Source organism: Gastrolobium bilobum, unplaced genomic scaffold, assembly GCF_033153095.1.
Source record: "Gastrolobium bilobum isolate Gb01-03AN ecotype WA unplaced genomic scaffold, APGP_CSIRO_Gbil_v1 utg1129, whole genome shotgun sequence".
NCBI lineage: Eukaryota > Viridiplantae > Streptophyta > Magnoliopsida > Fabales > Fabaceae > Gastrolobium > Gastrolobium bilobum.
The window spans coordinates 19299-46742 of NW_026897337.1; the positions used below are offsets into that span (position 1 = coordinate 19299).

The 27444-nt window shown below is 33.9% G+C and overlaps 3 protein-coding genes across 5 annotated transcripts; 2 read left to right on the top strand and 1 right to left on the bottom strand.

Annotated features, from left to right (window-relative positions):
- The first annotated feature begins 1150 nt into the window (after positions 1-1150).
- Positions 1151-10598, top strand: LOC133306117 (uncharacterized). Of its 2 annotated transcripts, none has more exons than XM_061506393.1 (7): positions 1151-1538; positions 3884-3952; positions 4060-4230; positions 4678-4848; positions 5651-5860; positions 6775-6861; positions 9714-10598. In XM_061506393.1, exons 1-7 carry the CDS (start codon positions 1451-1453, stop codon positions 10382-10384), a joined length of 1467 nt encoding a protein of 488 aa, XP_061362377.1. In that variant the 5' UTR covers positions 1151-1450; the 3' UTR covers positions 10385-10598. The 2 variants fall into 2 exon arrangements, with proteins under 2 accessions (XP_061362377.1, XP_061362376.1); XM_061506392.1 differs by having other exon boundaries at positions 1152-1538; positions 6775-6863; positions 9719-10598.
- A 5492-nt stretch (positions 10599-16090) lies between these two features.
- On the top strand, positions 16091-21336 carry LOC133306118 (uncharacterized). Its single transcript, XM_061506394.1, has 4 exons — positions 16091-16235; positions 18185-18307; positions 20109-20228; positions 21026-21336. The coding sequence occupies exons 1-4, from the start codon at positions 16199-16201 to the stop codon at positions 21088-21090; spliced, it is 345 nt and encodes a 114-aa protein (XP_061362378.1). The 5' UTR covers positions 16091-16198; the 3' UTR covers positions 21091-21336.
- A 608-nt stretch (positions 21337-21944) lies between these two features.
- Positions 21945-26907, bottom strand: LOC133306119 (uncharacterized). Of its 2 annotated transcripts, none has more exons than XM_061506396.1 (8): positions 26760-26907; positions 26479-26534; positions 26228-26352; positions 25456-25615; positions 24404-24831; positions 23780-24268; positions 23434-23536; positions 21945-22299 (listed from the first exon to the last, which is right to left on the bottom strand). In XM_061506396.1, the coding sequence occupies exons 1-8, from the start codon at positions 26826-26828 to the stop codon at positions 22164-22166; spliced, it is 1566 nt and encodes a 521-aa protein (XP_061362380.1). In that variant the 5' UTR covers positions 26829-26907; the 3' UTR covers positions 21945-22163. The 2 variants fall into 2 exon arrangements, with proteins under 2 accessions (XP_061362380.1, XP_061362379.1); XM_061506395.1 differs by having other exon boundaries at positions 23780-24271.
- Positions 26908-27444: the final 537 nt, after the last annotated feature.

Sequence of the window (27444 nt, forward strand, 5' to 3'; positions counted from 1 at the left end):
CAATTCAGTCTTCCTAGACTTTAAAGCCTTCCACATAAGGATGCATATGTAGTGCCTCCAGTTCACTTGAATATGGTGAAGGATGACCCATAAAACAACAAAGTCACTTTCTAGCACCTTCGAGTAATTATGATCGCACTGAAAAATAATATGTCATAACATAATGTAATATGCGGGCGAGCATCGATAAATTGCTCACAGGATAATGAGCAAAATGTCCAGCATCTGCATCAACTGTCCTTGTCTCCACAATAATCGCCTCTCGATCATAACCACCAAATATATGATGGAAGTCTCCGTCACACAAGGCTGCGTCTGGTAAATCATCAAAGTCAAACCCGAAGAGCTCTGTCCATGCAGGAAGTCAGCTCGCCATGTAGGTAGTGGAGGTTCTGGTAGAAAGCTCTCACCATAACCTCCGAATATGGGCACTTCATCTCCGCAAGCACCAGGAGATGTGTCTGATCAAGAAGTGGCACAATGTCGAACCGCTCCAAGTTGAAGAACGCCGAATCTAGTGATTTCAGCTCACATATTTTGTGGCTCATGAAGGACTTCACAAACCTCTCATGTGCTGCAATGTCATCCTCAAATAAATATCCGAAAGGCAAGTCAGGAGCTTGATGAACAACAACTTGTGGTTGAGACTTGAGAGGATGAGGACCCATCATGTTGGCGCTTAGTCCTCCTCTCGGTACCCACTCTTCTCTTCTTCGAGATGTGTCTGTCAGTCATTTTGTCACAATGTCAAACTGAAAAAACAAATGCACCCGTATTAATGCCAATCACAATATAATTAACATTCAAAGATCAGACATCAATCGTGGACACAAAAAATTAAATTAAATTTCAAGAATCAAAAATTAAATTAGCAAACTGTTCAAGCACTATCAAAATACAAAATGTAATCAACAATTAAACTATATTTCAGCACTTAAAAGGTACCCACAAACAAAAATCAAAATGCAAGGTTATGGTTGATCAAAAAAAAAAAAAGGAAAAACTATTTTTTCCGTATATTAATATGCTAAAACTTAATACAACTAGTATATACTTTCAATAATTGTCCCAAAAGCAAAGAATGACCACAGTAATGGAAGGTAAAAGCGTTTTCATTTTCATCAGCTTCCCTCTCCTCGAAAAACTCACTTTCCGCGTAAATGGACAAACAAAAGTTAAAAACACCAAAAGCATCGCAGAAAAGAAAACGCTTTAGAGAGAGAGAGAGAGTGTGTGAGAGAGAGAGAGAAGAGCGTTGTTGTGGATGTGCTGTGTATGTGCCTAACAAGACGAAGTGGAAGAAGAAGAAGAACCCACTTGCTACTAGTTTGTTGGCATGCTTTGATGCCATTCCTCACTCTTTCATAGCTTCTTCTTCTTCTTCTTCTTCACAAACTCAAACTAACAACGAAACCCATTAGTACTCATTCATTTTGGTACCAGATTAACTATGAGAAATCAAGTTCTCTTCTTATTTGGTCTCATTGTACTTGCTGCTACTTTCTCTCTCCGCTTTCAAGCTCACGCTGCTCCTGCAGGTAAAACAAAACCCTCTCCCCCATTTTCTTCAACAACTTTAAGTTTCCTTTTTATTTTTTATTTTATAAAATGGGTATGCTAAATTTTTAATCTTTTTGCTTAATATTGCTGAATACCAATTAATTCCCCTTTTTAGTTTGTGTGATTTGATTACAAAGTGGGTATGCTATTTTTTATTTTTTATTTTTTTTGGGTTATGACAAATGTGGAAACTAGCCGAAAATTTATCACTTGCGATTGCAAATATGAAAAATGAAATCAACAACACAAACACAATGGAAAACCTTGCGAGGAAAATCACTGGGAGGAGAAAATTTCACTATTTATGAACAAGGAATTATAAGCACTATGTGGAGATCATTCTAGCCTCACTCAAAATGTTTCTCGGAGAATTAGAACTTAGAAGGAAGAAATATATATACTAAGAAAGTAAGAAGAAAGACCACCATAAAATAGTGGTGACATCACGAGTCAACAAGCTTTTGTTTGTTCAACAATTTGACATATAAAATAGAAATTGTATCTCTTTCCATGATCATAGTTTTTCTAAAACGATGGAGGTAAGAAAACTAGTATTATAGCCTGATGCACATCTTTCACTTTAACATCAATTCTTCCTAAATTGGAAACAATTTTGTTAATCTCAGAAGTACCTTCTGAAGGATTTGTTTAAAATCCAAAGGATACAAATTCATAATGTACATAAATATGTAAATCATTTTAAGAATGAATGCTATCTGATTTAGCTTAGATTATTACCTAGAGGAGCACTGGAGATGTGAAAGGGGGAATCACTTCTCTATTTGTCTGGTAAGTCTTGCAAAAGTGTATAACTAAATATAAGATAATGAGGCACTTATACTACTTATCGAGTAGGGACCCCTCCCTTATCAGTTCATATTGTTATATGGCCCATTACAAATAACACAAATAAGGCACACATGAATAAAACCAACATATATTGCTAACGACCATAAAACAATATTTAATAATGGTACGGTCAACAAACTAAGTCTAACTCAACTCTCCAATATTGATATGAATTTTATTAAAATTATATTAATAATGATATAAGTTAGTCCATATAGGGTTAAATTCTAACACCTTTCGTAGGAAGAGTTAATAACCTTTGCTTGAATCTCAACCAATTGGTGCGAGATTTTGTCATATACATGGTCTCCACTTTAGCCTAAAGGTCAGCCGTTGTCTTCTTCGATAACGCCTCCTGCAATTTGTCATTAGCAAGCCACAGTTGAATGATTAACAAGGCCTTGTCGTCATTCTTGTCCTGTGTCACATTTGGCATCTCTGTTGGCTTATTCGCCTTCCCATATAACGTTTTCTTCAAACCTTGTTGCATGAGTACGGCCATCATATGGACTTGGATAGACTAAAATTGCTGGTCCCGTCAAACTTTTGGATAAACTTAACGCCATAGCCAAATTGAGAAACAAAACCGAAATCTTTGATACCAATTTGTTATGACAAATGCGGAAACGAACCTGAAAAGTTATCATCCACAAATATGAAAAATGAAATCAACAACAGAAACAAGTAAAAAAGAATTTACATGGAAATCCTTGTGGGAAAAATCACGTGGAGAAGAGAAAAATTCACTAATTCTAAATCGGGAATTACAAGCACTCTGTGGAGATCATTCAAGCCGCATGCAAAATATTTCTCACAATACACCCTTTTTTCTCAAAGAATTAGAAGGAATATATATATATATATATATATATATATATATATATATACATCATAAAACAGGGATGACATCACGAGCATTAATGGGTGTATTATGTTTCCTTGCCTACACACACTGCCTTATCCTCCATCATTCAACTAATTTATGGCTCCCCTGTTCTTCTAAAGTGGCTGCCATCATCTTTTCATTACTTTATCAAATAATGATGCCTCCACCATTCAATAGCATGGCCCCTCCTTACTTTAATTGACTTAGGCACTTTGACAAATATGGCTAGCTGCTACTTCTTATCGGCAGTAGGCCAATTATATAAGCTTGCGAAATAAGCCACCCATTGCCCACATGGTTCAATAAAAAAATCACTCACCATTTAACCTTGGCAAACGAGGTGGGATGAGAGTTACGCAGCTTTACCCTTACATATTTGCAAAGTGGTTATTTCCCATATTCAAATTTGTGACTTTTCAATCACAAAGGAGCAGTTTTACCACTGTTCCAGGCTCACCCTCTCTTAATGTGGTTCAATAAATAAGAAGAAAACCAACTTTCCATCATAATAATTCAAGGCAATTTCTTAACATTTTGTGCGGTTCTTTCTCTTTTGGCTACTTTAATTTAACAATGTTGATGAATTAGGGCCATTGATTAAGCATCTGTCTTCACTTATCAAATGGACAAGGTCTACCTCCAAAACACCACACTCAGGTGGTTGCTCATTCTCAACTGATAGCTTTCAAGTCATATTCATGGTGTAACATTCTTATGGTTCAGGTGTGTATGTAAATGTGAATTTGTTATTTCTTTCTTTTCAGATGGGAATGTTATTCAATTTGAGAATGGTTACGTAGTTGAGACTGTTGTGGAAGGAAATGAGATTGGGGTCATCCCTTATAGGATCCGTGTCTCTGAAGAGGATGGTGAACTCTTTGCGGTTGATGCAAGTAATAGCAACATTGTTCGAATCACCCCGCCATTATCGCAATGTATGGTTACTTTTGTCCTCTTGAATTTTTATAACTGTTATTAGCAAATTTAGTTTGTCAGGATATGACAGTTTTGACATACATTCCTGGGATGTCCTTATCTCATAATTCTTTCTAATTGGTTCTGAATTTTGCAGGCAAGTTGTAAGAATGATGATAAAACAAAAAAAAAAAGGAATCTGAGTTTTAGTGTATTGACTGGTTCTACTAAACAGGGAATTGATACTTCCCCAGTCAAACATAAGGGTGAAAAAAGGGAAAAAGAAAGGCCTAAGCTTTATGGTATATTTGGTTCATGTGTTTCGCATAACCGCATTAGTAAATGAAAGTTATCTGGCTAATTAAACAGAATTTTGGATTTATTGAAAATTGGAATGATTTGATCTTTAGTCATTGGACTTATATTTACTTATTAATTCTTCCTGTTATCTATTTATGTTACTGCAGATAGTAGAGGAAGATTGGTAGCTGGGTCATTTCAGGGCTACACAGGTCATGTGGATGGAAAACCAAGTGATGCACGTTTTAATCATCCCAAAGGCATAGCCATGGATGATAAAGGGAATATTTATGTTGCTGATACTCAGAATCTTGCCATCAGAAAGATTGGAGATGCTGGTATGTGATAATTGAGTTACAAGAATTTAGGATCTAATATGGACTAAGATGGTGTATTGGTATCTGACAATATTAGAGTGGAGTTTGAATATAAAATGTTCTAATAGGAATTCAAGTGTTACTAGTACCCTGAGATGCAATTCTGAAATTCTTTTTACTGGAAGTTCTAAAATGATGGGCCTCTAAAATTCTAAATCATGGGCTCGGCCTCCAATTCATGTATACTGTGCAAAGGAGAAGGGGTACAAGGGTAGAATGGGAAATGAGCTAGGAAGTGTAGTGGATGGGGTTGTTAGGGGTGGCTCTAACAGAATGAGCAGCAGGGAATTGGTGAAGAGGATGCTGCAATCATGTTAGGGGTATTGGATCATTTGGGTAATTTGGGATGGCTGTAGCCATTGGGCATAGATAGCATTTTTCCTCTCTGATATTCTCTATTTTTCTGTCCCGTTTTAATACTGTTTCTGCATTCCATGTTTGTATTTGGAGCTTGCTTCTAGTTGTTTTTCCTGCTAATTTTCACTGTTAAATTCAGAACTTGTCAGAATCCTGCTAGAGATATTTGGCATGAGAACCTAAAAGTCCAATACATGGCATAATGGTTAGTCCATTCATTCAAACACTGAAGCCATGGGTTATGGGCATATCTACATGCACAATACAGGAACAATAATTCCTTGCCATAGGTTGAACTTGTGACTTCTGCATCCTGCAATTATTGACAGATGAAATCCTAATGTATTGCCAGAAAGATCAGTGTGAGTAGTGAAAAAGGATATCTTTACTGATGTTTATGTTTTAGGTGTGACAACCATTGCTGGAGGAAAATCAAATGTTGCAGGCTACAGGGACGGGCCCAGTGAGGATGCTAAGTTCTCAAATGATTTTGATGTGGTATATGTTCGGCCAACCTGTTCCTTGTTGGTCATTGATAGAGGAAATGCTGCTCTTCGGCAAATCTTTCTTGACCAGGAGGACTGTGATTATCAATCTAGTTCAATTTCAAGTACAGGTTTAAATTCTTATCTTTTGTTTGGTATGCTTTATCATTTAATATAATCATTTCCATTGATATAAGAAGATAATAATCTGGTTCCTTTTCTCTTAAGTCTTACCTTTGAAGAATGTGAATACAAGACAATAAAGTTTTGAATGATTTATGCTTCACTGAAGAATAAAAATTTCTAGCCTTTACAACATGTGATTCTGATGTTAAAGTTCTGGTTTTGAATTTTGAATATCACCTGTAAACTGACAAAAAGAAAGGGAAGAAGGAATAAAGGCGTCCATATCAGTTATGAAGAAAGAAAAAGGAAAAATACTATCTGTTGATCGTATGGCATTATTTCTTGACTACTATGAACATTAGTTGCTGGACTGTTTCTGCTATGATGGTTTACTTGCATCTCTCTTATGGCATATTTTTGTTAAGCTGGGGAGGGTAGCTTTATTGGATCCATCTTGATATGAAATGTTTGCTTTATCTGGTATGAGCCCATCTTCAAATTTAAGGGAACATCTTTTGCACTCATAGACTAAACTTGTGAGGCAGATAGATTAAATTATGTCACTACATGTGGATTTAGTTCATCCAACTGATGTGTCTGCTCAGTCCTGGTCTTAAAAATGGAATGAAAATAGCATTCAGAAAAGTGCTATGAAATTTCACCATGTTGTCTCGGTGGATCTGATTTATTCTTTGTCAGAAGATTTTCTTTAAATGTGTTTAGTGCAAACAATATCTACCCGTGTGTGTGTGTTTTATTTGAAATGTGAATTTTCTGTATTCAACAGAGAGGTGAAACATTGGGGAATATGTAAATTTGAAAACAGTGTTTATGTGACTGCGTCTTTTATTAGTCCTATAGATTCTCTCTATATCCAATAACTTTCTGATTTTAGTCTATTTTGTGGGTTTTTCTGCAGATATCCTTACAGTTATTGGTGCTGTTCTGGTAGGATATGCTACATGCATGCTTCAGCAGGGATTTGGGTCCTCTTTCTTCTCAAAAACGGTATGCCTGTTCTGCTTCATTAGGATATATAAAAAAAAATCACTCCCCGTTAAACCCGACTAGCGAGTGTGGGGTGGAGAAAATCCTTGTACGCAGCCTTACCCTTACCTAATTGCAAAGAGGCTGTTTCCTGAATTCGAACCTATGAAACAGCCTCTAGAAATTTCATTAGGATATATAAATATAGAATTTTCACTTTTTGCCTGTAGTAACCTTATAATGTTGCTAAATGTTATTCTGCTTTATCTTGGACACTTCTTCATGTTGATGAGCCAAACATGACCAGAGTTATTTGAAAATGCAAGGATTTAAAGTTAAAACTTCAAATTTACTGCTTATTCATTATTTTACATGGAACAATTTCTTTCTTTCCTTGGCGCGCTAAAGCAACGGCGGCAGGGGGGGGGGGGGGAGGAATGGGAGGATCTCCACCTTTATTATTTTTATTGGGATATTCAAATGTGATGAGTCCCACATTAATTAGTAATGGGCTAAGTGAAGTGTATATAAGTGGCAGGACCATAAACTCAATTCCTTAAGGTTTTGGGATGAGACATGGTGTTGGACCCACTTGATGTAGTTGTTCTAGTTTAGCCTATTTGTGGTGGTTCCTCACCACGGGTTCCTCCTAGACCCGCCTAACAATGGTATCAGAGCTGGGGTTGGACTTGAGTTAGCCAAGTGTTTGGTTAGGAGGTGAGTTGAGTACTTTGGCCCTGGGTACTCGGAGACAATGGAAGCATACCAATGTTGGGTTTCACACTTGGGGGGGAGATTGTTGGGTTATTTAAGTGTTATGAGTTCCATATTGGTTGCTAATGGGCTAAGTGAAGTCCATATAAGTGGGAAGACCCATGAACCCAATACCTAAAGGTTCAGGGTTGTGACATGGTGTTGACCTACTTGATATGGTTGGTCTAGTTTAGCCCATGAACCCAATATCGGAGCTGGGGTTGGGTTCGAGTTAGCTAGGTGTTTGGCTAGGAGGCGGGTTGAGTACTTTGGGTTTGGGTACTCGGAGACAGTGAAAGCATACCAATGTTGGGTTTCACACTTGAGGGAGAGATTGTTGGGTTATTCAAGTATTATGAGTCCCATATTGGTTGCTAATGGGCTAAGTGAAGTTCACATAAGTGGGAGGACCCATGAACCCAATACCTTAAGGTTTGGGATTGTTACATAGTGTTGACCTGCTTGATATGGTGGTGTAGCTTTAGTCCATTGGTGGTGATCCCTCACTGAGGGCTCCTCCTAGACCTGACAGTGGTATCAGAGCCGAGTTGGGCTCGAGTTAGCCAGGTGATTGGGGGCTAGAGGCTGGTTGGGTTCATGGGTCCTCCCACTTATATGGACTTCACTTAGCCTATTAACAACTGATGTGAGACTCATTGCACTTGAATAACCCAACAATTTTGCTATAAAATCCTATTTTTCTTTAATATATATATGGGGTAGGATATTTTTACACCGATGTAAGAATAAGAAGTCTTACACCAAATCTTGATCATTGATTTGCTTATATCTAACGGCTTAAATATTTAATAACTCAAAACCATTAGATATAAATAGGATCTACGATTAAGATTGAGATGGTAACTTATACCGATGTAAAATGATCTTGATTATATATATATATATATATATATATATATATAGGGTTCGATTTTTCTGCAGTTGCTTTACGTGCAGCAGTGACAAATTTTTCATATATATGGGTTAAAACATTTAATACAGGGAATCATAATCATACATAAGGTGAAAACATTAAATGTGGGGAATCATAACCATACACTTATCATTGCTGCACGTACAATAACTTTAGATATGATTTTACTATATATATATGGGCTTATCGTTTCTCAAGCTGCTTGAGATAATCTTATCTTCGGCTACTAAATCATAACCGTACAAAGATGGATCAATGGTGATAAAGGAAGAGAGAGAAAAAGGGAATCATAACCATTCAAAGGTGAATCAATTAATATAAGGAAATAAATAAATAAAACAACGTAGTTTTGGGGTAGCCGGAGATAAACTTATCTCAAGCTGCTTGAGAAATGTTTTTCCCTATAGGTGGAAGGATCTTTTGACTCCAGAGTAAGACTTAAAAGTCTTACTCCTCATCTCAGCTGTTGATTTCCGTTCATCTAACGGTTATAATTCAACAAGTTATAATAATTAATTAATTATTAATTTCAAATAAATGATAACCGCTAAATGAACGAAAATCAATGGCTAAGATGAAGAGTAAGATTTTTAAATCTTACTCTTCGAGTCAAATGATCCCTCCCCTATATATATATATATATATATATGATCAACTTACATTGGTGTAAGAATAATAAATTTTACATTCAATCTTATCCCTTAATTTTCATCAATCAAATGATTGTAATTAATTGGATTATTATCATTAATTAATTATTAATTTTCAAAAAAATAAAACCGTAATATAAGATTTGTTATCTGCCCATATATATATATATATATGGGAAAAACTACTCTTATACAACATAAGAGTAGTTTATCTCCTATAGACCCATCGAAAACTGTGACACTCTTTTTTCTTTTTTTTCCTTTTTTTGTAAATAGTGGGCCCCACCATATGTGTCTCTACAACATAAGATATCTTCTCTCATGTAACATGAGATTAGATGAACCCTATATACATACATATATATATATATATATATATAAAGATATGTATATACATATGTATTGGTTTCCCACATGGTTCATTGATTATCCGGTTAGTCCAATTCGAATTGTTATGTGATGCTGTTTAGGATTTTTTTTTTAAAAAAAAAGCATTTCACCCTTGCTGGTTGGCTAATTACACTGCATAAATGCTGCAGCGACCATCAGAAAGAGTTTTCAAAGGGCAAGCAAGCAATGAAAAACCCATGTCAATCCTGGAGAGCAATAAAGAGGAGCCAGGATGGCCCTCTTTTGGACAGCTTCTTGTTGATCTTTCTAAGCTCTCCCTTGAAGCATTAGCTAGTGCCTTCATTCAATTCATACCCTCCCATTTCAAATTTAATGGCCCCAAGAGAGGTCTAACACCACTGAAAGATCGTCTTGTGATGCCCGAAGATGAAGTGGAGCCTCCATTGGTCAATAGGCAAAGCGCTCCTGCCCCTCTTACCGAAAAAAGGCAGGCGCCGCCTGTCCAAACTCCAAGCACAGCTGAGAATTATACAGAAATGAAGCCCCCAAAGATAAAATCAAGCAGTTTCAGGGACCCTTCTTTATCAAGTAAGCACCGTTCATCAAAAAGACCCGAGTATGCTGAATTCTATGGTTCTACTGAGATTCCACCATACACTAAATCTAAGAGCCAGAAAGAAAGGCCAAGACATAGGCAGCGAGAAAAGAGTGGAGAAGTTGTTTTTGGGGCAGTTGGAGCTGAGTCAAAACCTGTTGAGACAAGGGCTGTTGATCATAACAATCCTAAGTTTGACCATTACAGTATGAGGACTAAGTTTGTATCTGGGGACTCCTTCCGGTTCAACTCTCAGTAACTAAGTTTTGTATAATGTGTTTTGCATTAGTATTATGTTCTCCATTACATTGAATATGTGCACCTACAAATGTTTGAAGTTGGTCTGTAATTGAAGCTGTACTATAAGCAAATGTTCTGTGCTTAGCGAACCATCCAGGTTGGAGGATTAATTTTGATCCATGTGCTGAAAAGCTTGTTATAAAATTAGCAGCCCCTCATGCAAAGCTTTTCAGTTTCAATGAGATTGCTCCCTTTTAAATTTTAATTACTTATCTCTTCTTCCCAACTACTGATTTTCTTGAATCCAATCATTATCTTTTTAGTTGAAGCATTAAACACTGAACTTTGAAGATGACTTAAGTGGCTTTTTCTTATAACCTTGAGGAGGAATCCATCTAATTTTTGTGAACTCAATGAACTAACCATTCCATTTGCATTTCTATTAACGATGGGGTATGTTGTCTTCATATAATAATTTGTTGGATGGTAAAAATGTAAGAATGTAAAAATTAAATATTAACTATTACAAATGTAAAATGATGTGTGTTAATGTATATCTGTAACATTACTTTTCAACTCTTTTTTGTTTCTAATTAAAATTAATGGCTCACCTTACATATTGTGAGTCATGTGATTTGGACATTTTAAGCAAGTGACATATCTCAAGAGTTACCACCATTATAACTTCTGCTACATATCGTCATTCATCACCACCACTGACTCATCTACCACTCTTAATTGACCCCTCAACTATGTTCAATGATAGTTGGAGCTCACAAATGCATGAACCAAATACAAAATAAAAAAAGGAGAGATATTCATAGGGCAATGAGGTTTAGATTAATGGTGTTGGATAATGCTATCATTCTTCATCCCACTGAAAGGGAATAATTTTTTTCATTATTTTTTTGGAAATATTGTATTCCTTAAAAAAAGTTTAACTTTGAGAATCTTCCAACAAATAGCATATTACTCATTCTAACTAACATTCTTAAGAATATCACATAATGTTGTGTATCTGATACCAATTTATTATGCATAGTGTATAAAAATTCTCGGTAGAAGAATATTTGAGTAGACCTAAGTTAAAATTTAAGTTGAGTTAAATTAAAGTTAAAAAAAACATTAGATATTAATAGAAATGTAAAAAAGAAAGAAAAAAGTTGAACATACCCCACTTCTGTTGGTGAAAAAAAGTGGGAAAAATGTAAACAAAGACACATCCTACAAGAATAAAAAAACTCTCCATCCCTTTTTTTAATAATATACTTCATCCACAACCATTTCAATGTAAAGCACATCTAGAATGCTGCTTTATAAAAAATTATGTGAATAGTTACTTTAATCCTTTGCAAATAAATAAACTTGTTGGTTTAGTGACTATTCCATTAGATTTTAGGATTTGGGCTATCCAAAGGACGGTAGTAGATGCAAATCCTGAGAGTCGTAATTTCTGAGGTGGATGAAGAAATACAAATCTAAAATTGGATTAGTCAAACCTATTAATTCTCTGCATAACCGTTGGTATTTAAAAATAAATAAATAAAATGTTCCAAACCCCAACATTCTTTATAGGTAAAAATGTTTGTCCTTTTAAATGATATAATTTTATGTCCTTTTAGATCCTAATCGTTGATTTCCGTCAATCAACGGTTAGGATTTATTAGGTTTTATTACGAATTATTAATTAATTAATAATTTTGACCTAATAAATTCTAATTGTTGATTGATGAAAATTAACTATTAAAATCTAAAAGTACTAAAGTTATATCTTTTAAACGTTTTTTCTTGTTTATATATCAAGTACTTGCCAGAAATTAGTAGAAATAGAGAGGGTTAGGGGGTGGTTGTTCTGCTGTATGCTGATTTGTTTGCTAGTCTGCATTTGTCACAATCCATATTTAAGTTTTTTGTTTCAATCATTCTCTCTCTTTTTTGAAAGTTAGGTCGAACTATCCACCTACACGCGCATCTTGCCAAAATGACAACTTTGATTTATTAGGCGCAAAACAAGAAAAGCTTATTTAATAAAAAGGAAAAATAAAAGATAATGTATATCTTACTTATTCTTTAACTTATATCTAGAAAAAAAAAATCTCATTTAAGTTATAATACCTTTTATTTTTCTATGAATAGTTTTAGTATGTGATATTTAATATTTATAATTACGATTCTAACATGTGCTTACCTTGAATCTAAGAATATTTTCTTTTGTTTTCTCATGTTTGCGTACGTTTAAGAGAGTTATTTTTGCTTTCCTAGGATAAAGAACAAAGAATTAAAATATATTTACATAAAGGGAAAATATTTATTATTTTAAAAGAAATAGTTTTATATTATTTTAAATGAAACGATTGTATTTTGATACATATTTTTTTTTTATATTCTTTCTTTCTATAAAATTAGAAGGTAAGAAAAAGAAAAAGTATAGTGTAAAAAAATGCAAAAAAGTAACAAATATATGTAAATTTCACTTAAAATAATGTAAAATTATAACAACTTTTTTTCTAAAAAAAATTCAAAGTAAAATTATGAGTCCTTTAATCGAACCACTTTTTTATATTTTTCCCTAATTCTCCATCAATTCTTGAAAGGAAAATATGTTTATTATGTTATTTAAGATAATTTTGTCTTATATAATACATAAAAAATAAATGTGATCCACTTTTTTTTTCTTAATAAATTTTACTTATTTTTTTTATATTGAATGAGATAAGAAATAAATTCCCTTTCTTTAAATAGTTAGTTTTATGGGCCACGTAGATTAGATTATTTTTTGAGTCTGTCTAGTCCATGTTTTCATAATTGGTACAGATTCTCCACAAATTGCCCCACTCATTCGAAAAGAAAAAGAAAAGAAAAAGGCATACACATCACAATGCCACGCACAACGAGGAACAGTGATAGCCAACGACTACTTTCTATGTTTCTCTCTTTTATTTTCTTGCTTCCTTTCTATCTTCTTTCTTGGTAATCCTTGTCATTGAGCCATTATGATTCCCTCTTCCTAATCAATGTCACTCAGTTTTAATATATTTAAGTTGGAAATTGATACGTTTTAAAAAAAATATGACATATAGGACAATCATAATCATACAAACGTGAATCAATGGTTATAATTTAATAACTATTTATTTTAATATTTTTTTTCTCTTTTATCATCATTAATCCACCTTTGTATAGTTATAATTACACACATAACCATATCATGTCTTTTTCAATATGAGAGGATCACCCAAATTTTTTTAGAAGTTTAAATATGCGTTAAGTTTTTTTTTATTCCATGCATTCATTAAATATGCTCACTCATATTTTTATTAATATTTTCAACAAAATTAATTTTATATTTAAATTACGAAAAATGTTATACTTATTACTAAGTAAATTCACCACCTCTTTGGACTTTTATAAATGAACTTGACCAACTTTGGGTGAAGGTACTAAAAGCTAAGTACATAAATCCATCTAATAATGAGGCGGATTTATCTTGGAAGAATGGCAATTCTTGTCTTTGGAAGTTTATGTGTGATGCTTGGAATAAACTTAAACCCAATCTGGTTTGGGATGTGAGTGATGGTTCTTCTATCCTTTTTTGGGAAGATCAGTGGGTGAATATTGGGGATAAACTTGCTAACACAGCTATTACTCAAATTTCCCCAACGAAGGCTGAAAAGAAAGTAATAGATTATGTTACTCGTGATGGAGCTTGGAATTGTGAGAATTTATCTACTCTTCTTCCAGATGATTGTATTCAAATTATTAGAAGCATGCTGCCTCCTCATGAATCTAATAGTATTGACAGAAAATGGTGGAATTTAGGTGGATCAAATGAAGTTTTTGTGAAAAATATCTATTATACCTTGTTAAATTAGAATAGTATGAATGGTTTTGACAGGAAATTCTGGTCAACTGTTTGGAAATTAAAAGGGCCAAATCGTATAAGTTTGTTCCTTTGGAAGACTGCTCACCATCGTCTCACAACCAGGAGCTTTCTGGCTAATTTCAACTTGTGTCCCCCTTACTGTCCTATTTGTAATCTCCAGGATGAATATATTATTCATATGGCCCGTGACTGTCCCAAAATTAAAAAAAGTTTGGACTAATTTTTTGAGGCCAAATGTGGTAATTGATTTTTTTGATACTGATTTAGATCCATGGCTGTTTTTGAATATTCAAAATGTATCTATTTTATGCTTTGATGCCCCTTATTCGTTGGTTTTTGTTGTTACCGTTTGGTTAGCTTGGCAGTGGAGAAACAATCAGGTCCATGGTGTGGAAAATAATTGGAAAGCTTATAAGGTGCAGTCCGTGGAAAATCTGGTTCATAGATATTCACAAGCCTGGATAACTAATGATGGAACAAAGCTTACCACCAATTATACTATTGTTCCTATTAGATGGTTACCTCCAGATACAGGTTGGGTGAAATTAAACACGGATCGTGCAGCCATAAGTGATGGTAGGGGTGCTGCTTGTGGAGGAATTATAGGAGATGAATATGGTTATTGGAAAGACGGATTTGCTTATTATATTGTCACTGTTCAGCCTTTATTGCGGAATTATGAGGCGTTCTCAAGGATATTGAATTTGCTTGGCCTAGAGGTTGGAGACGCTGTATCCTAGAAAGTGATTCAAACTCAGTTATCACTTTGCTCTCCCGGAATGAAAGAGCAGCTCGAGAGTCCCATTTAGTGACTCAGATTCGAACATGGTTACAAAAGAATTAGGAAGTTCAATTGGTTCATGTTTTTAGAGAAGAAAATAGTTGTGCAGATTGACTTTCTAAATTTCCTTTAGATTATCCTGTTGAGAATAATTTGTGTGTTTTTTCAAACCTTCCCCATAGTATTTGGCCTTTGTATTGGACTGATTTGTCTTTGATTTGTAATTTCAGAAGGATTTTGTTGAATTGATCTCTTTGGAGTGTTGTTTTCTAACCCCCTTAGATTACAAAAATAAAAATAAAAAATTTATCAGCTCTTATTACCTTGTTTATAACTGCTTGGACAGTGTTCATCAAAATATGATAGAAGAAAGAAAATAAAAAAGAAAGTGAGAGAAGTGGTTGAACTCTTGAAGAGAGATTTTTTTTTGTATCAAATAACATTCGTTGATTTAATTTCATCTGATGATTATAAGAGAAGTTGTAAGTATAATAAGTGTATAACCTCACCCTTAAACTAAAACACATTTAGGGGTAATGATCGTTTTATATTAATATAAATTACATTCTTAATTTTAATCATTAATCCTATTTATATTTAATGATTCTAGTATATTAGATATTTGAGCCGGATAAAAACAAATCAATTTAACTAAAGGAGCAACATTCATTTGGCCGATCAAAGAGGTTGCCTTGATCCGTGAGACACGTCTTAAGGTGGCAGAGATCGTTTTAATTATTTAATTTTAGAAAAATAATTAAGATTGCTACGTGAGGATTGAATTTGTAACGTTGTAATTACTGAAGCTCTAATATCAAATAAATAATTAATTTAATTCAAAAATTTAAACTATTAAGTGAAGACTCATCAATTATTTATATATTTCTCTAACAAAAATAAAGTCTAAATTAAAAAAAAAATCATTTTAATTACTTATATAGAATTAAACTTGAAAATTGATTGTGTTAGATTTCACGATCTAATGATGTATATGATTATGTAATATCCAAAGTGTAACATTTTTTTAAGGTTCACCTTGTACGCTGTACGTATTACCCATTACACCCTGGTTAACGTGCTACGTCATTGACTTGCCATCTCAGTGAAGCTCCTTTCACTTCTCTCTCTCTCTCTTCACTTTTCTCCTACCAAGCTCTGGTTTTTCTGCAATGGGTTGTGCTGGATCCTCACAGTCTAAGGCTGATGGTGAGCCTTCTCTATCAGCTTTATCTTTTTTATGTCAGCTAGGCTTTATGTTTGCATTGGGTTTTGGTAAATCTTCATAAAATTGATGTTGGGCTGGGATCAAAATCTGTTCTTTCTGGGTTTTGTTTGTTGGGGTGCTGTTGAGGCTATAATTGTGAATGACCATGTTAAATAGTTATGTACTGAGTCTGGATAGTATAATTTTGAAGAGGAAGAACTTGAGTGCATAGGGCACAGGGCAAACAAATCTGTTTTTTGGGATTTTTACTACATTTTGAATGAAATTATGAAAGTCCTACCCTCTGTAATCATTGAGGTTTTTTTTTTTTTTTTTTTTATGTTTATTTTTCCAAACAATTTTTATTATACGGTATTCTTTTAATCTGTTTGGTTGTTGTTAATGGCTGTCTTTGGTTGTAAACTCTACATGGTGCTGAGATTTTCTTTTTAAGTTAAACTGATTTGCTTGGTCTATGTTTCTTATTTGTAGTTTTGAAAATTTAGTCTCTAATGGGGACACTCTTAGTTTTTTAGTGATTGAATTGATGATGAAAATTGGTTCCTCTTGATTCCCGTGTGAAATGGGCTCTGAAATTTAGATGTTTGTAGTTGGAAAGGCTAAATAAATATTTAAATAGTTTAATACCTTTTTAGAATGAGAACTATTGGCATTTTTCTGGAACGGACTCTGCTTCTATTAGTTTTAGTTTGGATCTTTAAGATTTCGGTTGATGTGCAATGATATGGGGGAACATTTGAATATACCAGAATGAAGCAAGCCAACAAACAGCATTATGAATTTTAGAAACCAAAAAAACTTAAATTTATGCTAGTATATTTATGAATTGGCACAGGATCATTTTATACCAGTATAAGTTACATTCTCAATCTTAGTCATTGATTACGCTTGCATTTAACAGCTCATGTGACTAATAAATTTGAGCTGTTAAGATACAAGTAGATCAGCGGTTAAAATTTGGTATAAGACTTGTTATTCTTATAATGGTGTAAGTTGATCCTTCTCCTCATGAATTTATCTTCTAATATTAAGTTTGATGCTATTGATAATGCCACTTGAGTCCTGGGTATCCTGACTGTTAATAAAGCCTAATCTTTTATTTCCCACTTTCTCCTAAACTGAATGTGTAGCTGTGTGATCTATAACAAGTGAAGAAGAGTGAAAAGAAAAGTGGAAATACCAAGAAAGTTAAGTTCCAGATAAAAAAAACACTTATATCTCGTTACTTTGAACATGCTTATTCATCTGTTATCACTATGAAGTGATTGATGTCTTTCTGCTTCCTCTTCTGTGTGTGTGTGTGTTTTTTAGGAGATAGTGCTAATCAGCATGATACTGAAAATTTTCCTTGCAATTTTGTCCATCTTGGAAATAAGATAAGAAGTAGCAACATTTATATGAAAATGCCATTTCCTTTCTAAGGCACACCAATTACCAATAAGTCTTTCTCCCTGTGATCTTTGCATTGATACATGTAAGCATAGATACATTCACGGTGGAGTATTACAACATGCAGGATCCTTTTTTTTTGTTAGTCTTACCTCAAATTTGCTGTTTATTGATATCTGTTGATATAATATCATGAAGGGAAAAAAATCTTTGCAAACTTATGATTTTAATTTTAACCGCACAAATGATTTATGTAAAATTAGGTGCTGCAGCATGTCAATTTTATTTATTTATTTCCTTTCACATTGTATAGCATGTTTCAGATTATTATTATTATTTTTCTGTCTCTAAGACTAAGTTGTTCGTCTGTTTTGTTGTGATTCATTATTTCTAATTCTTGCAGTTAGTTTTTTCGTTCCTTACAGTTTCTAAAGTGTTTATCATCTTAGTAGCTTGTTCCTGATGACAAAGCTCAAGTTTTAGATTAAAGTTATTGTCAGTTTCCATTTAAACCAACATAAAATTGATACTTTTTTAACAGGGATGGTAAAAAAAATCCGAAAGCCTAAGCCTTGGAAGCATCCTCAGCCAATAACAAAGACTCAGCTAATACAATTGCGTGATGAGTTTTGGGACACAGCCCCTCACTATGGTGGCCGGAAAGGTATTATCACGATTTGATAAATGATCATATTTGGAACTTAAAAAGGCCTATTGCAGATTAAATTGCCGTAGAAGATAAGGAGTTTAAGTGGAAACGGTTGCTTTGTATGAATCAGTTCACTTCCCATAGTTTGCTGCATGTTTTGATTCCTTTAATTTAGATTATTTTTCTCACTGATTTAAATGTCTTCTATGTATGGTCATCTTCTACGATTGCTCTATCTTTATAGCCAGGTTGTTGTACAATAGGGTTGGTAATTATTAAAGATGTAAATTGACAATAATCAAAGGCTTTTACATGTAATACTAATACCAATCTGAACTGGTAATTCCATTAGTTCATATTCTAAGTCAGAGAATGCATAGAAAGCTGATCCTGAATTATGGGTTGGTATTTCACTAACAAGAAATTTGTGAAAATGCATTTTATAAAACAATTTTTCTCAGGGGCTCTAGACAATATCTGCCTCTTAATTGGAGAGTCTGTATTATTGTTTATCATATGATGGTGCCATGAATGTGGCAATGAGATTGAAGAATTTTTGTCTGGAAAAAGAAGTTGGACAGGAAGCTTCAACTTGAAGGGAGTGGATGACTGGCTGAGGTAGTAGAGATTGAGCTTTGTTGGTTGATGAATATGGAGTTCTTTATATTGGGTTAGGACAGGTTTTCGATAATTTCTTTTTGGCTGGAACTTTCTATTCTTTCTATTTTTTTCTTTTTCTTTTTACTTTTTGGGCATAAGGTCATTTATTTTCTTGTTGACTAATTGAGAGAGAAAAAAATGTGAGCGAGATCAGAGGATCATCTTTTTAGGAATGATCTACCTTCTAACTTGTGTTTTTGCTCTCTCATTGCAAATCATAAGCAAAAGGCTTTATCCATTCTTGCATTTATTAAACATGATGCCTCAGATACAGAATGGTTTTTTCTAAGTTGGTGCTCTGCTTCTTCATATAGCAAAAATCTTAAATATTATAAAGTATATAGAATCTGATAATGATGATATTTTGTTATTGCGTTTTATAGTAATAAACATGTTAGTGATGAAACAGGACCATTAACACATACAGATGCAATGGCCTAAAGCTAATTTTGGAAGGAAGGATGATAAATTTACATGAAGGAAAAATTCGAAAATGCTGTAATTTTGTAAGAGTCCTGTTTGATGGCCAGTGACTCATGCATATATGGGATATGTAACATAACACGGCTTTAACTATCTTGCTTTATATATAGAATGCTGGGCAGCCAAGAAATATGTGAATGGACGTATACAAATGCAAATTGGCTCTGATGATTGCTTGACTTGATGTTTGAGTGGTGTTGTGAGAAGAATCCACAATAGAAATAACATTTAGCCCCTAGGAGATAAGAAAAGGGGATCAAAGTTATTTTGTATTTATCAATTGCAAGAGGTTAAGATTTTTTTCACCACAAAAGTGAAATTGGGCTTCCCAAGGCATGTTGGCAAGAAGGGAGGATTGATTTCCTTTGGATTGACGTGTCTCATGGACCCAAATTTCACTTTTGTGGTGAAAAAAAACTTAACCAAACAGGCTATTAACCATTGTATTTAGTTTTTAGGAAATTATTTTGTCAAATACGTCCCATAAATAATGAAGTGGCAATGCCAATAGTTATAGTATGTTTAAACAAATATAACTCACATCCCGAAAAGAAAGTTACTATATAGATTTACAAGGTAATCATTCTGTTTTGTTTCATTTCTGCCTTAATACATGTTTAATTGTTTTAATTTAAGTCAATTGAAGTGCGCATTTTTTTTTTCTGCATTCTAGAGATTTGGGATGCTCTTCGAGCTGCTGCTGAGGCTGATCTCTCTTTAGCACAAGCAATTGTGGATAGTGCTGGGGTCATTGTCCAGAGTTCTGATTTGACAGTATGCTATGACGAAAGAGGTAACTAGTTTGTGTTGCATTCTGTTATTTACTATATTCTAGAACAAAATTTAAAATTAAAAAGGGAAAAAAAAACATATAGGATATATATTATATGATTTGGTTTCTATAATCTGACTGTGTTTAATCGAAAGTTGAAAAACCCAATTGATTCCATTTTCCTTTGATTTTAAACTCTTAATACTGTGTGAAATTGGAAGTTAAAATAAAAAACATCCAAGTACTTTTATGCCATGAACCACCATGTGGACTTCCAGCAGCACTACTATACTTTTCCATTTAATTATGCAACTGTGGTCCAGACCTAGTCTTATCATGTGACACCCACCTTTATTGTGGACTATGGTGGAATACATTATACTGTTGTTGCAGAAAGCTCTGTAGCCCCACCATCACCTTTCTCACCCCAGCTGTCCCAACCACAGAAGCATGTCTTTCACAATCAAAACACTTTCTTTAACATCTCTCATTCTTAATTTATTACCCAAAAAAATAAACCTTTCTAAGAGAACACCCTTGTAGTCTATTAGATTCATTTACAAACTTCAAACTTGCTTTTGAACGGTATAGTGCCGGAGAAGTGCAGTAAAAAAGTTGAACACTAAGTTAGTGTGAGATACTGTGATAGTGAAAAATAGTGGAGCAAACTTTATTGGAAATTATTAGAAATACTAGACTTGGTTCATGAAAATCAACGCTCACAATTTGTAGTACTGCACCTTGTGTTCATTATTATGGGGCTAGAATCCATCAATGTTTTTCTTGTACTGATTCTTGCTGCAATACTTGTTTTGCAGGAGCAAAGTATGAGCTACCCAAGTATGTCTTGAGTGAGCCAACTAACCTGATTCAGGACAATTGATGACAAAGTATAAATAGTAACATTCATGGGAATCAGATTGTAAATCATGTATATTGTTACCTCATTGATTTGGTAACTTGCATAGGGTAGCAACTCTTTTTTCCTTTCCATCTGTACTCACCTACGACATCTTCCTTTATGTTTCCTCAATCAATTGAACAAAAATTATGTCTGTTCTGTATCAATAGATAACAAGTACCCCTCTTCTTTGGTAAATACAAACTCCATTACACTATGTATTTTCCATCCCAGATGAGTGAAGTCCAATACGGCAATTACTTAACATTGATTTTATATTTGTTCGTGAAAAAACACTTATTGGACAACTTTTCCAGATGTGAACTTCTTTCTTGGTCAGATATACTTAAAAAATTGACTACAATGCAAGTCATTTTGGATCGAAAAAAACTTACTTAATATTTTATTTTTTTGCTATATTGAATTGAAATGCACGTATGCAAGAACTGGTAAGGTTGACTCTTGACAGTTATTTGTGCGAGGGACTCTATCAGGCTAGTTTAGCAAGTGGATGACCAGCTCTTTTATATAATTGATTTTATAAACAAAAAAACTTAGTGAATTAATGTAAACAAGTAGTTGGATTGGTGTACAAATTATATTATCTGAAATTCGAGTTTTATATATGTATTAAAAAACAATTGAGAAACAATTATTTCCTCGCAATTTGGACTAAATGAAATGTACTTCTAAGAAAGAACATCGATTCAAACCCTAAATACGTATATGATACTACATCTAAACTTTATTCTATCAAAAATTATATTGTTGTTTTTCAACTTATTTTACACTTTGTGATTCGTTGTGCAGTGACCTGTACTAGAACTATGCTATTTCAGGCAAGAACAGCACGAAAGTAATATTATATTAGCAATAACGTGCGTAAGGAAAACACAAGGTCTTTCAACTATCCTGCATCCAGATTCCAGTGAAATCCCCAACTAAAAGAGAGCCAGATCTACATAATGCAAAATCCTCAGTGCTGAAAGGGACTAGTATTGATGAATGATCCTGCTGAAAAGTTCGTCTCTTGAACATAGTAATTTGTGAAGATCTCAAACTTTCTTGAAAAATGAAAGAATATTGCCCTGTTTAGGATCATTTAAGTTTTTTGCTTTCTTGCTTCCTCCTTTTCTAGCGGGAACAGAAATGGTATTTGATGTAGCTGGTGGCTTCTTAGTTGCTGGAGCACTGGAATTGCAATGAATAAAGTTAGTCATGATTATCAAGCTTAAACATCGTAACAAAGCAGTAATCTTTTGATAAATAAAAAAATTGGAAAAACCAGATTAAGGGTAAGGGAAGTCTACAAGCTTTAGAGATAAAAAATGTCTTGCTAGCCAGAATGGACAATCATCTGCTAAGAATGACCAGTGAAGTGCTTATATCCTTGAATTGCTCATATCAGGGTAAAATTATGTTGCCCGTTTGATTCCTGTTCCCGAAGCAGTTTGTTTGGCTTTTAAAAGCATGTTTGGTATTATATGTTTTATCTGTCTTTAAAAACTGTTTCAAACCCAAAAAAATAACATTTCTCAATGTCTTACTCTTGTTCTCAAAACGCTCTATTTACTGTTCATGACTGCCGGCAACTTTGTAAATGACTTGGACTGTGCTATTTCATTAATGGGAATTTCCTAGGTAAGTAAAACTACAATCGGAATGTATAGGCTGCTGTTCCAACACAGGCCAATGGCCATATTCCTAGTGAACCTTTTTATTTTTTGTACTCAAGTTTTGGAGAACCTAGAACAAGGTCAAGGAAATGTATTTTGAATTATACAATAATTTTGTGTTTTACCTTCCAAAACTATGTGAGATACCAAAATCCAAACAAAGTTTACTCATGTTTTTGTTTTGTAAAAATGTTTATATTCTGCTTTAAAAAACTGTTTTGCAAAACTGAAAACTAAGGCCAAAACCAGACAATTAAGTGTCTTCTTAAATAGGTTCCATAATTCAAAATCAAAATCTTCAAGTCATAGCAATTTGCTTCTTCTGAATACATGGGATCATTAAACAACAAGCACAAAGCTTAAAATTGTTAAGTACCTTGGCTGCACTAGTTTCGACCCACAAATTTCAGCAATATTTTGCTTTAGTTCAAACGAACTGAGTGCATGTTTCAATATCATGAAATCAAGATTTTTTCTGTCAAAAAGACCTCGAAGCAACTTTAGAAATACTTTGCAAGTTGCAAAGAAAACTAACGAGGCACCTATGCTTCATGTGACAACTAACAAGGTGTCATTCAACCTTTGAAGTATTGGCTGTTTCCAGTGATTCAGTTCAAATGCATGAAGGATAAGGAAGAGTATCGCTAACCTGTTGACAGCAATGGTAGATGCATTATTGTCAGCTTTCTTTGTTGTAACCTTATCAGCTTTCTTTGCTTCTGTCTCCTCCCCCTCCCAGACTACTTCAGTTACTGGAGAGAAGAATAAAACAAAAATAAGAAAAAAATACAAACATATAATATAAAAGAACTCATGGTTAATAAGATTCACTGAACATTTTGATATAGTTCACCCCAAAATCATGCAAGTACAAGTGAAGCGTTGATGTTTCATTAAAAACTATGTTCAAAATAGAAGTCCCAAAGTTAGCTTGTATGGTATAAGGGAACGAAGAAGCTGCTGAGTGAAAATAATGCATTTAATAATGTAAGTACCTTCTCTCCCCCGTTCATCAATCCTGGTCTTCATCACTTTTCTCCTCTTAGGTGAACCTGGAGCGGCATTCTTTGCACTATCCTTATTTATACAAATTTCAGGAGCACAACTCTGGAACTTATCAGTAGATGATTTCCCAGTACTTGTGCACTTGCTGATAGCTGATAAATCTTCTCCCAGTGGTTGGTGAGCTTTTTGGTCAGTTGCTCTCTCTTCCTTAACCCTTGATTTATTTTCTATCTGCAAGTCAAAATTCAAAGTGGCTTTCTCAGGTGATTTTTTGTCATTTTGTTTTGGATCTTGAGAAGATTGTTTATTTGGCAAATCAGGTGATGCTAAATTGATGGCATCTTCATCTTCATCTGAGAAATCAAAGACAACCCTCCTTTTCCTATTGGATGATCTTCTCAAGGTAATATCCTGATTATCATCATCACCACTGTCAACCTCTACTGCTTTGCGAGCATAAGTTTGGGCATCTTCAGTAGCTACTGAGAGATTGAATTAAGAGTCAATAGATTTATTGGAGATACATTGTTATATTACTATTACTATTACAATCACCATGAAAAATCTGAAAATCTAAAACAAAGCAAATGGAATAAGCTGCCATGGAAACCAACCAGCAGGATTTGAAACTGAGTTATTATTTTCTGCTGGCAGGGAGCAAGGCTTGAGTTTTGCAGATGCATGACCCCAAAAGCTTGCCAATGAACCTCCAGTAACAGAACCACTTTTATGAGCTTGGACTTTCTTTTTGCCTGTGGGCAAGGGAAGGGCATTTTCTTTGTCTGCAGTAGGTTTGTTGATGTTATCATGAACTCCTGTATTCCCTGTACCATTGCTTTCACTCTTGACAACTTTCACCACATTCTGTGATTTTAGATCAACTTTGGCAATAGAACCACGTGCTGTATTTTGGGGAGGTTGGTGAACTATGTTACTCTTTGTTTGTCCCGCACCTACTTCAGATTCTATCTGTGGAGCAGCAGAAACTACAGGTGGGCCATCCACATTCCTCCGTACAAAAGAATTAGAGATCCCACAGAACCTGAAAAGTATGGGGATCAGCCACCACAAAAACCCCAAATATATCTCCACATAGTAATGAAAACATCATATCACATATCAGGACTAGTAAATGACATTCATGCATGCATGTCTGTTTAGAGAGAAGAGTGAGATTTCATTGACTACATTCTTCACTAATGAAGAGATTCTAGAAATTAAATCTTTCAGCTAAGAAAAAAGTATGTTGCAATAGTAAACAGGACCTGTCAGCAGATTGAGATCTAAGAATGGGCCAACTTAATTGCTGTAAACAAGATTACTAATATCACTAATTCTGAAAACAAGGACCGGGCAACCTATCTAAACTAGAAGATCATAATGTGATTCAGTAAACAAATCTATTAGAAGTTCTATAGTACATACTATTACTGTACAACATACACAGTTCCTTCAATTGACCTAAAAATGACATAAAATTACGTCTTCGTGTTAATATGCATATATACAAATGTAAAATATTAAATGAAAATAGCAAATGGACTGAAATCAATAACAAGCTCTAGACAAATTAATACTTTCACTCTGTCTATCTGCCATCACATGACCAAACCAAATGCATATATACAATATGGATAGATATTCTAAAGACATGCATGGAGCCCACCTATTATCTCTCAAGCAATTGTCAATTGAGGAGGGCTGCTTGAAGAGTTCCTCTGCTTGAATGAATTCTGCATTCCAAAGCACAGCTGGATCCTTTGGGATACTAGCTTGCACACTATATACCTGAACTGAGCAATTCCCATCAAATTCCTGTTGTGCTTCTGCATAACAATGTGAGAAACGGATTAATGTTACTCCTACTTCCTAATGTTTGTTAGCCACTCCATATCATAGAATGACAGGCAAAATTTTCTCAAAAGCCATTCACCATCAATGTTTCTCAAAGTGTAAACTGAACACATTAAGCACACTATACGACTAATGAAAGTTCTTGATAAGCAGTTCTTCCAATAGAGACAGAAATGATTACTGAAACATAAATCAATTCAGGTTCTGTTAAATCAGATACTAAATGACAACCACTTGAAAAAAGGACATCCACCAGTTATGTTTGTTTTAAGCCTGGCCCAGAAAGCCTGATACCTTTAAATTAAATAAACAATCATAAACTAAACAGTGACAAAACTATAAATCAAGTGAGCCAGGTTTATACGATTAGAGTTTAAGATCAGAGCAAGAGAATATAATCACTAAAATGAAACTACCTTAACACAAGGGTACAGCAGTAAACGATTTTCCATTATGGGAAAGTTAAATTTGAATTTTCATCTTCTCATATTCTCGCAAATTCATATATGTAGACAAAATAACAGTAAGTAAAACACTCTAGAATAACCAATTTTATTATTATTATTTAAAAAAGATCCTAGTACCTGCAAGCTTTGGCCCTGGAACTAGCCTTATGTGGTAACAAGGATGGCTGTTCTTTAACCAGCCAGACAAAGCATACACAACCTCCAACCCACTATCATGTTGTTGAACAAACTCCTGAAGCAACCTACATATAACAAAATTTGCAACTGCTCATAAAATAACAACACAAAAATAAATAAACAGCACATCTAGTCTTCTACGAGGTAAATCTTTTCACCCAATTAAAAAAACTAAAAATAAAAAAACCCACCTCTTTGCTTCATCGGATGATACCATATAACTGCGACTCAGCCACTTGTATGAAACCTAAAAAAATAAATAAGTAGATGCGACACCGTATGAATTCAATTACTTGCCATCAAATGAAAGGAATTAGGGAAAAAGGAGGGACAATTTAACAAAATCCCTCGGACATTCAAAAACTAAAAATCACAGTAAATCGTAAGGTTGAGTTGCATAAGTAAAACGAAAAATATTTGTTAATAATAAGGGTAAAATAAAATGGAGGAAGAGAGAGAGAGAGTGAGATACCACTTGAAGTTTATCGGAGACGAGAGATTCGATCTCGTGAAGGAGCGTTAGGGTTTCGGTTTGCGCCATTGGAACAGAACAATGAGCAATGGAGGGTTAGGGTTTTCTTGTTACAGTTTCCCTCCGATTCGTTTTCCCGCCAATGTTCATCCACTTTTGTCTTTGGGGGGAAAGAGATCACTCATTAGCTGTGGCTTTATTTGCATCTAGCTAGCTACTATAATGGGCCCGGAATTTTTAAATTCACGCAAATTTATAAAATATTAACAAAAAAAAGGTATGTATGATTAATTTAGATATAATTTAAGAAATGTAAATTACAAAAATAATTTAAAGTTATCGAGAAAATATACATAATTGAAGAAAAAGAATTTAAATTTAAAATAAAAAACAATGTGTTACTATTAAAAAATAAATTAACAAATTGAGTTAGTTTTAAGAGAATATATTTTTGAATTAATATATGTAAGAAAAACAATTTAATTTTGTATTTAACTTTTGATTTGACTTCAATAAATCATTCATCATTCAGTGAAGTTTAGTTTGTGGCTAAGGTTCCAAAAAGTAAAAGTATTCCTTCAAAAGAGACCGTACTAATTTTGTAAACTTGTAGACTGACTAATATAAATCATAAATTAAACAATAAAAAGTATGTAAATTTTATGAGTTTTTTTTATCCTATGAG

What these genes read in the sequence shown, in the direction of transcription:
- LOC133306117 (XM_061506393.1), top strand. Translation starts at nt 1,451, where the DNA reads ATGAGAAATCAAGTTCTCTTCTTATTTGGTCTCATTGTACTTGCTGCT. An exon ending in AGCTCACGCTGCTCCTGCAG is followed by an intron (nt 1,539 to 3,883) that starts GTAAAACAAAAC and finishes TTGATGAATTAG; the next exon opens with GGCCATTGATTAAGCATCTG. An exon ending in GTCCTCTTTCTTCTCAAAAA is followed by an intron (nt 6,862 to 9,713) that starts CGGTATGCCTGT and finishes CTGCATAAATGC; the next exon opens with TGCAGCGACCATCAGAAAGA.
- LOC133306119 (XM_061506395.1), bottom strand. Translation starts at nt 26,828, where the DNA reads ATGGCGCAAACCGAAACCCTAACGCTCCTTCACGAGATCGAATCTCTC. An exon ending in TCATCCGATGAAGCAAAGAG is followed by an intron (nt 26,353 to 26,478) that starts GTGGGTTTTTTT and finishes TGTTATATGTAG; the next exon opens with GTTGCTTCAGGAGTTTGTTC. An exon ending in AATTGCTTGAGAGATAATAG is followed by an intron (nt 24,832 to 25,455) that starts GTGGGCTCCATG and finishes CATACTTTTCAG; the next exon opens with GTTCTGTGGGATCTCTAATT.
- LOC133306118 (XM_061506394.1), top strand. Translation starts at nt 16,199, where the DNA reads ATGGGTTGTGCTGGATCCTCACAGTCTAAGGCTGATG. An exon ending in TCACTATGGTGGCCGGAAAG is followed by an intron (nt 18,308 to 20,108) that starts GTATTATCACGA and finishes TCTGCATTCTAG; the next exon opens with AGATTTGGGATGCTCTTCGA. An exon ending in AGTATGCTATGACGAAAGAG is followed by an intron (nt 20,229 to 21,025) that starts GTAACTAGTTTG and finishes CTTGTTTTGCAG; the next exon opens with GAGCAAAGTATGAGCTACCC.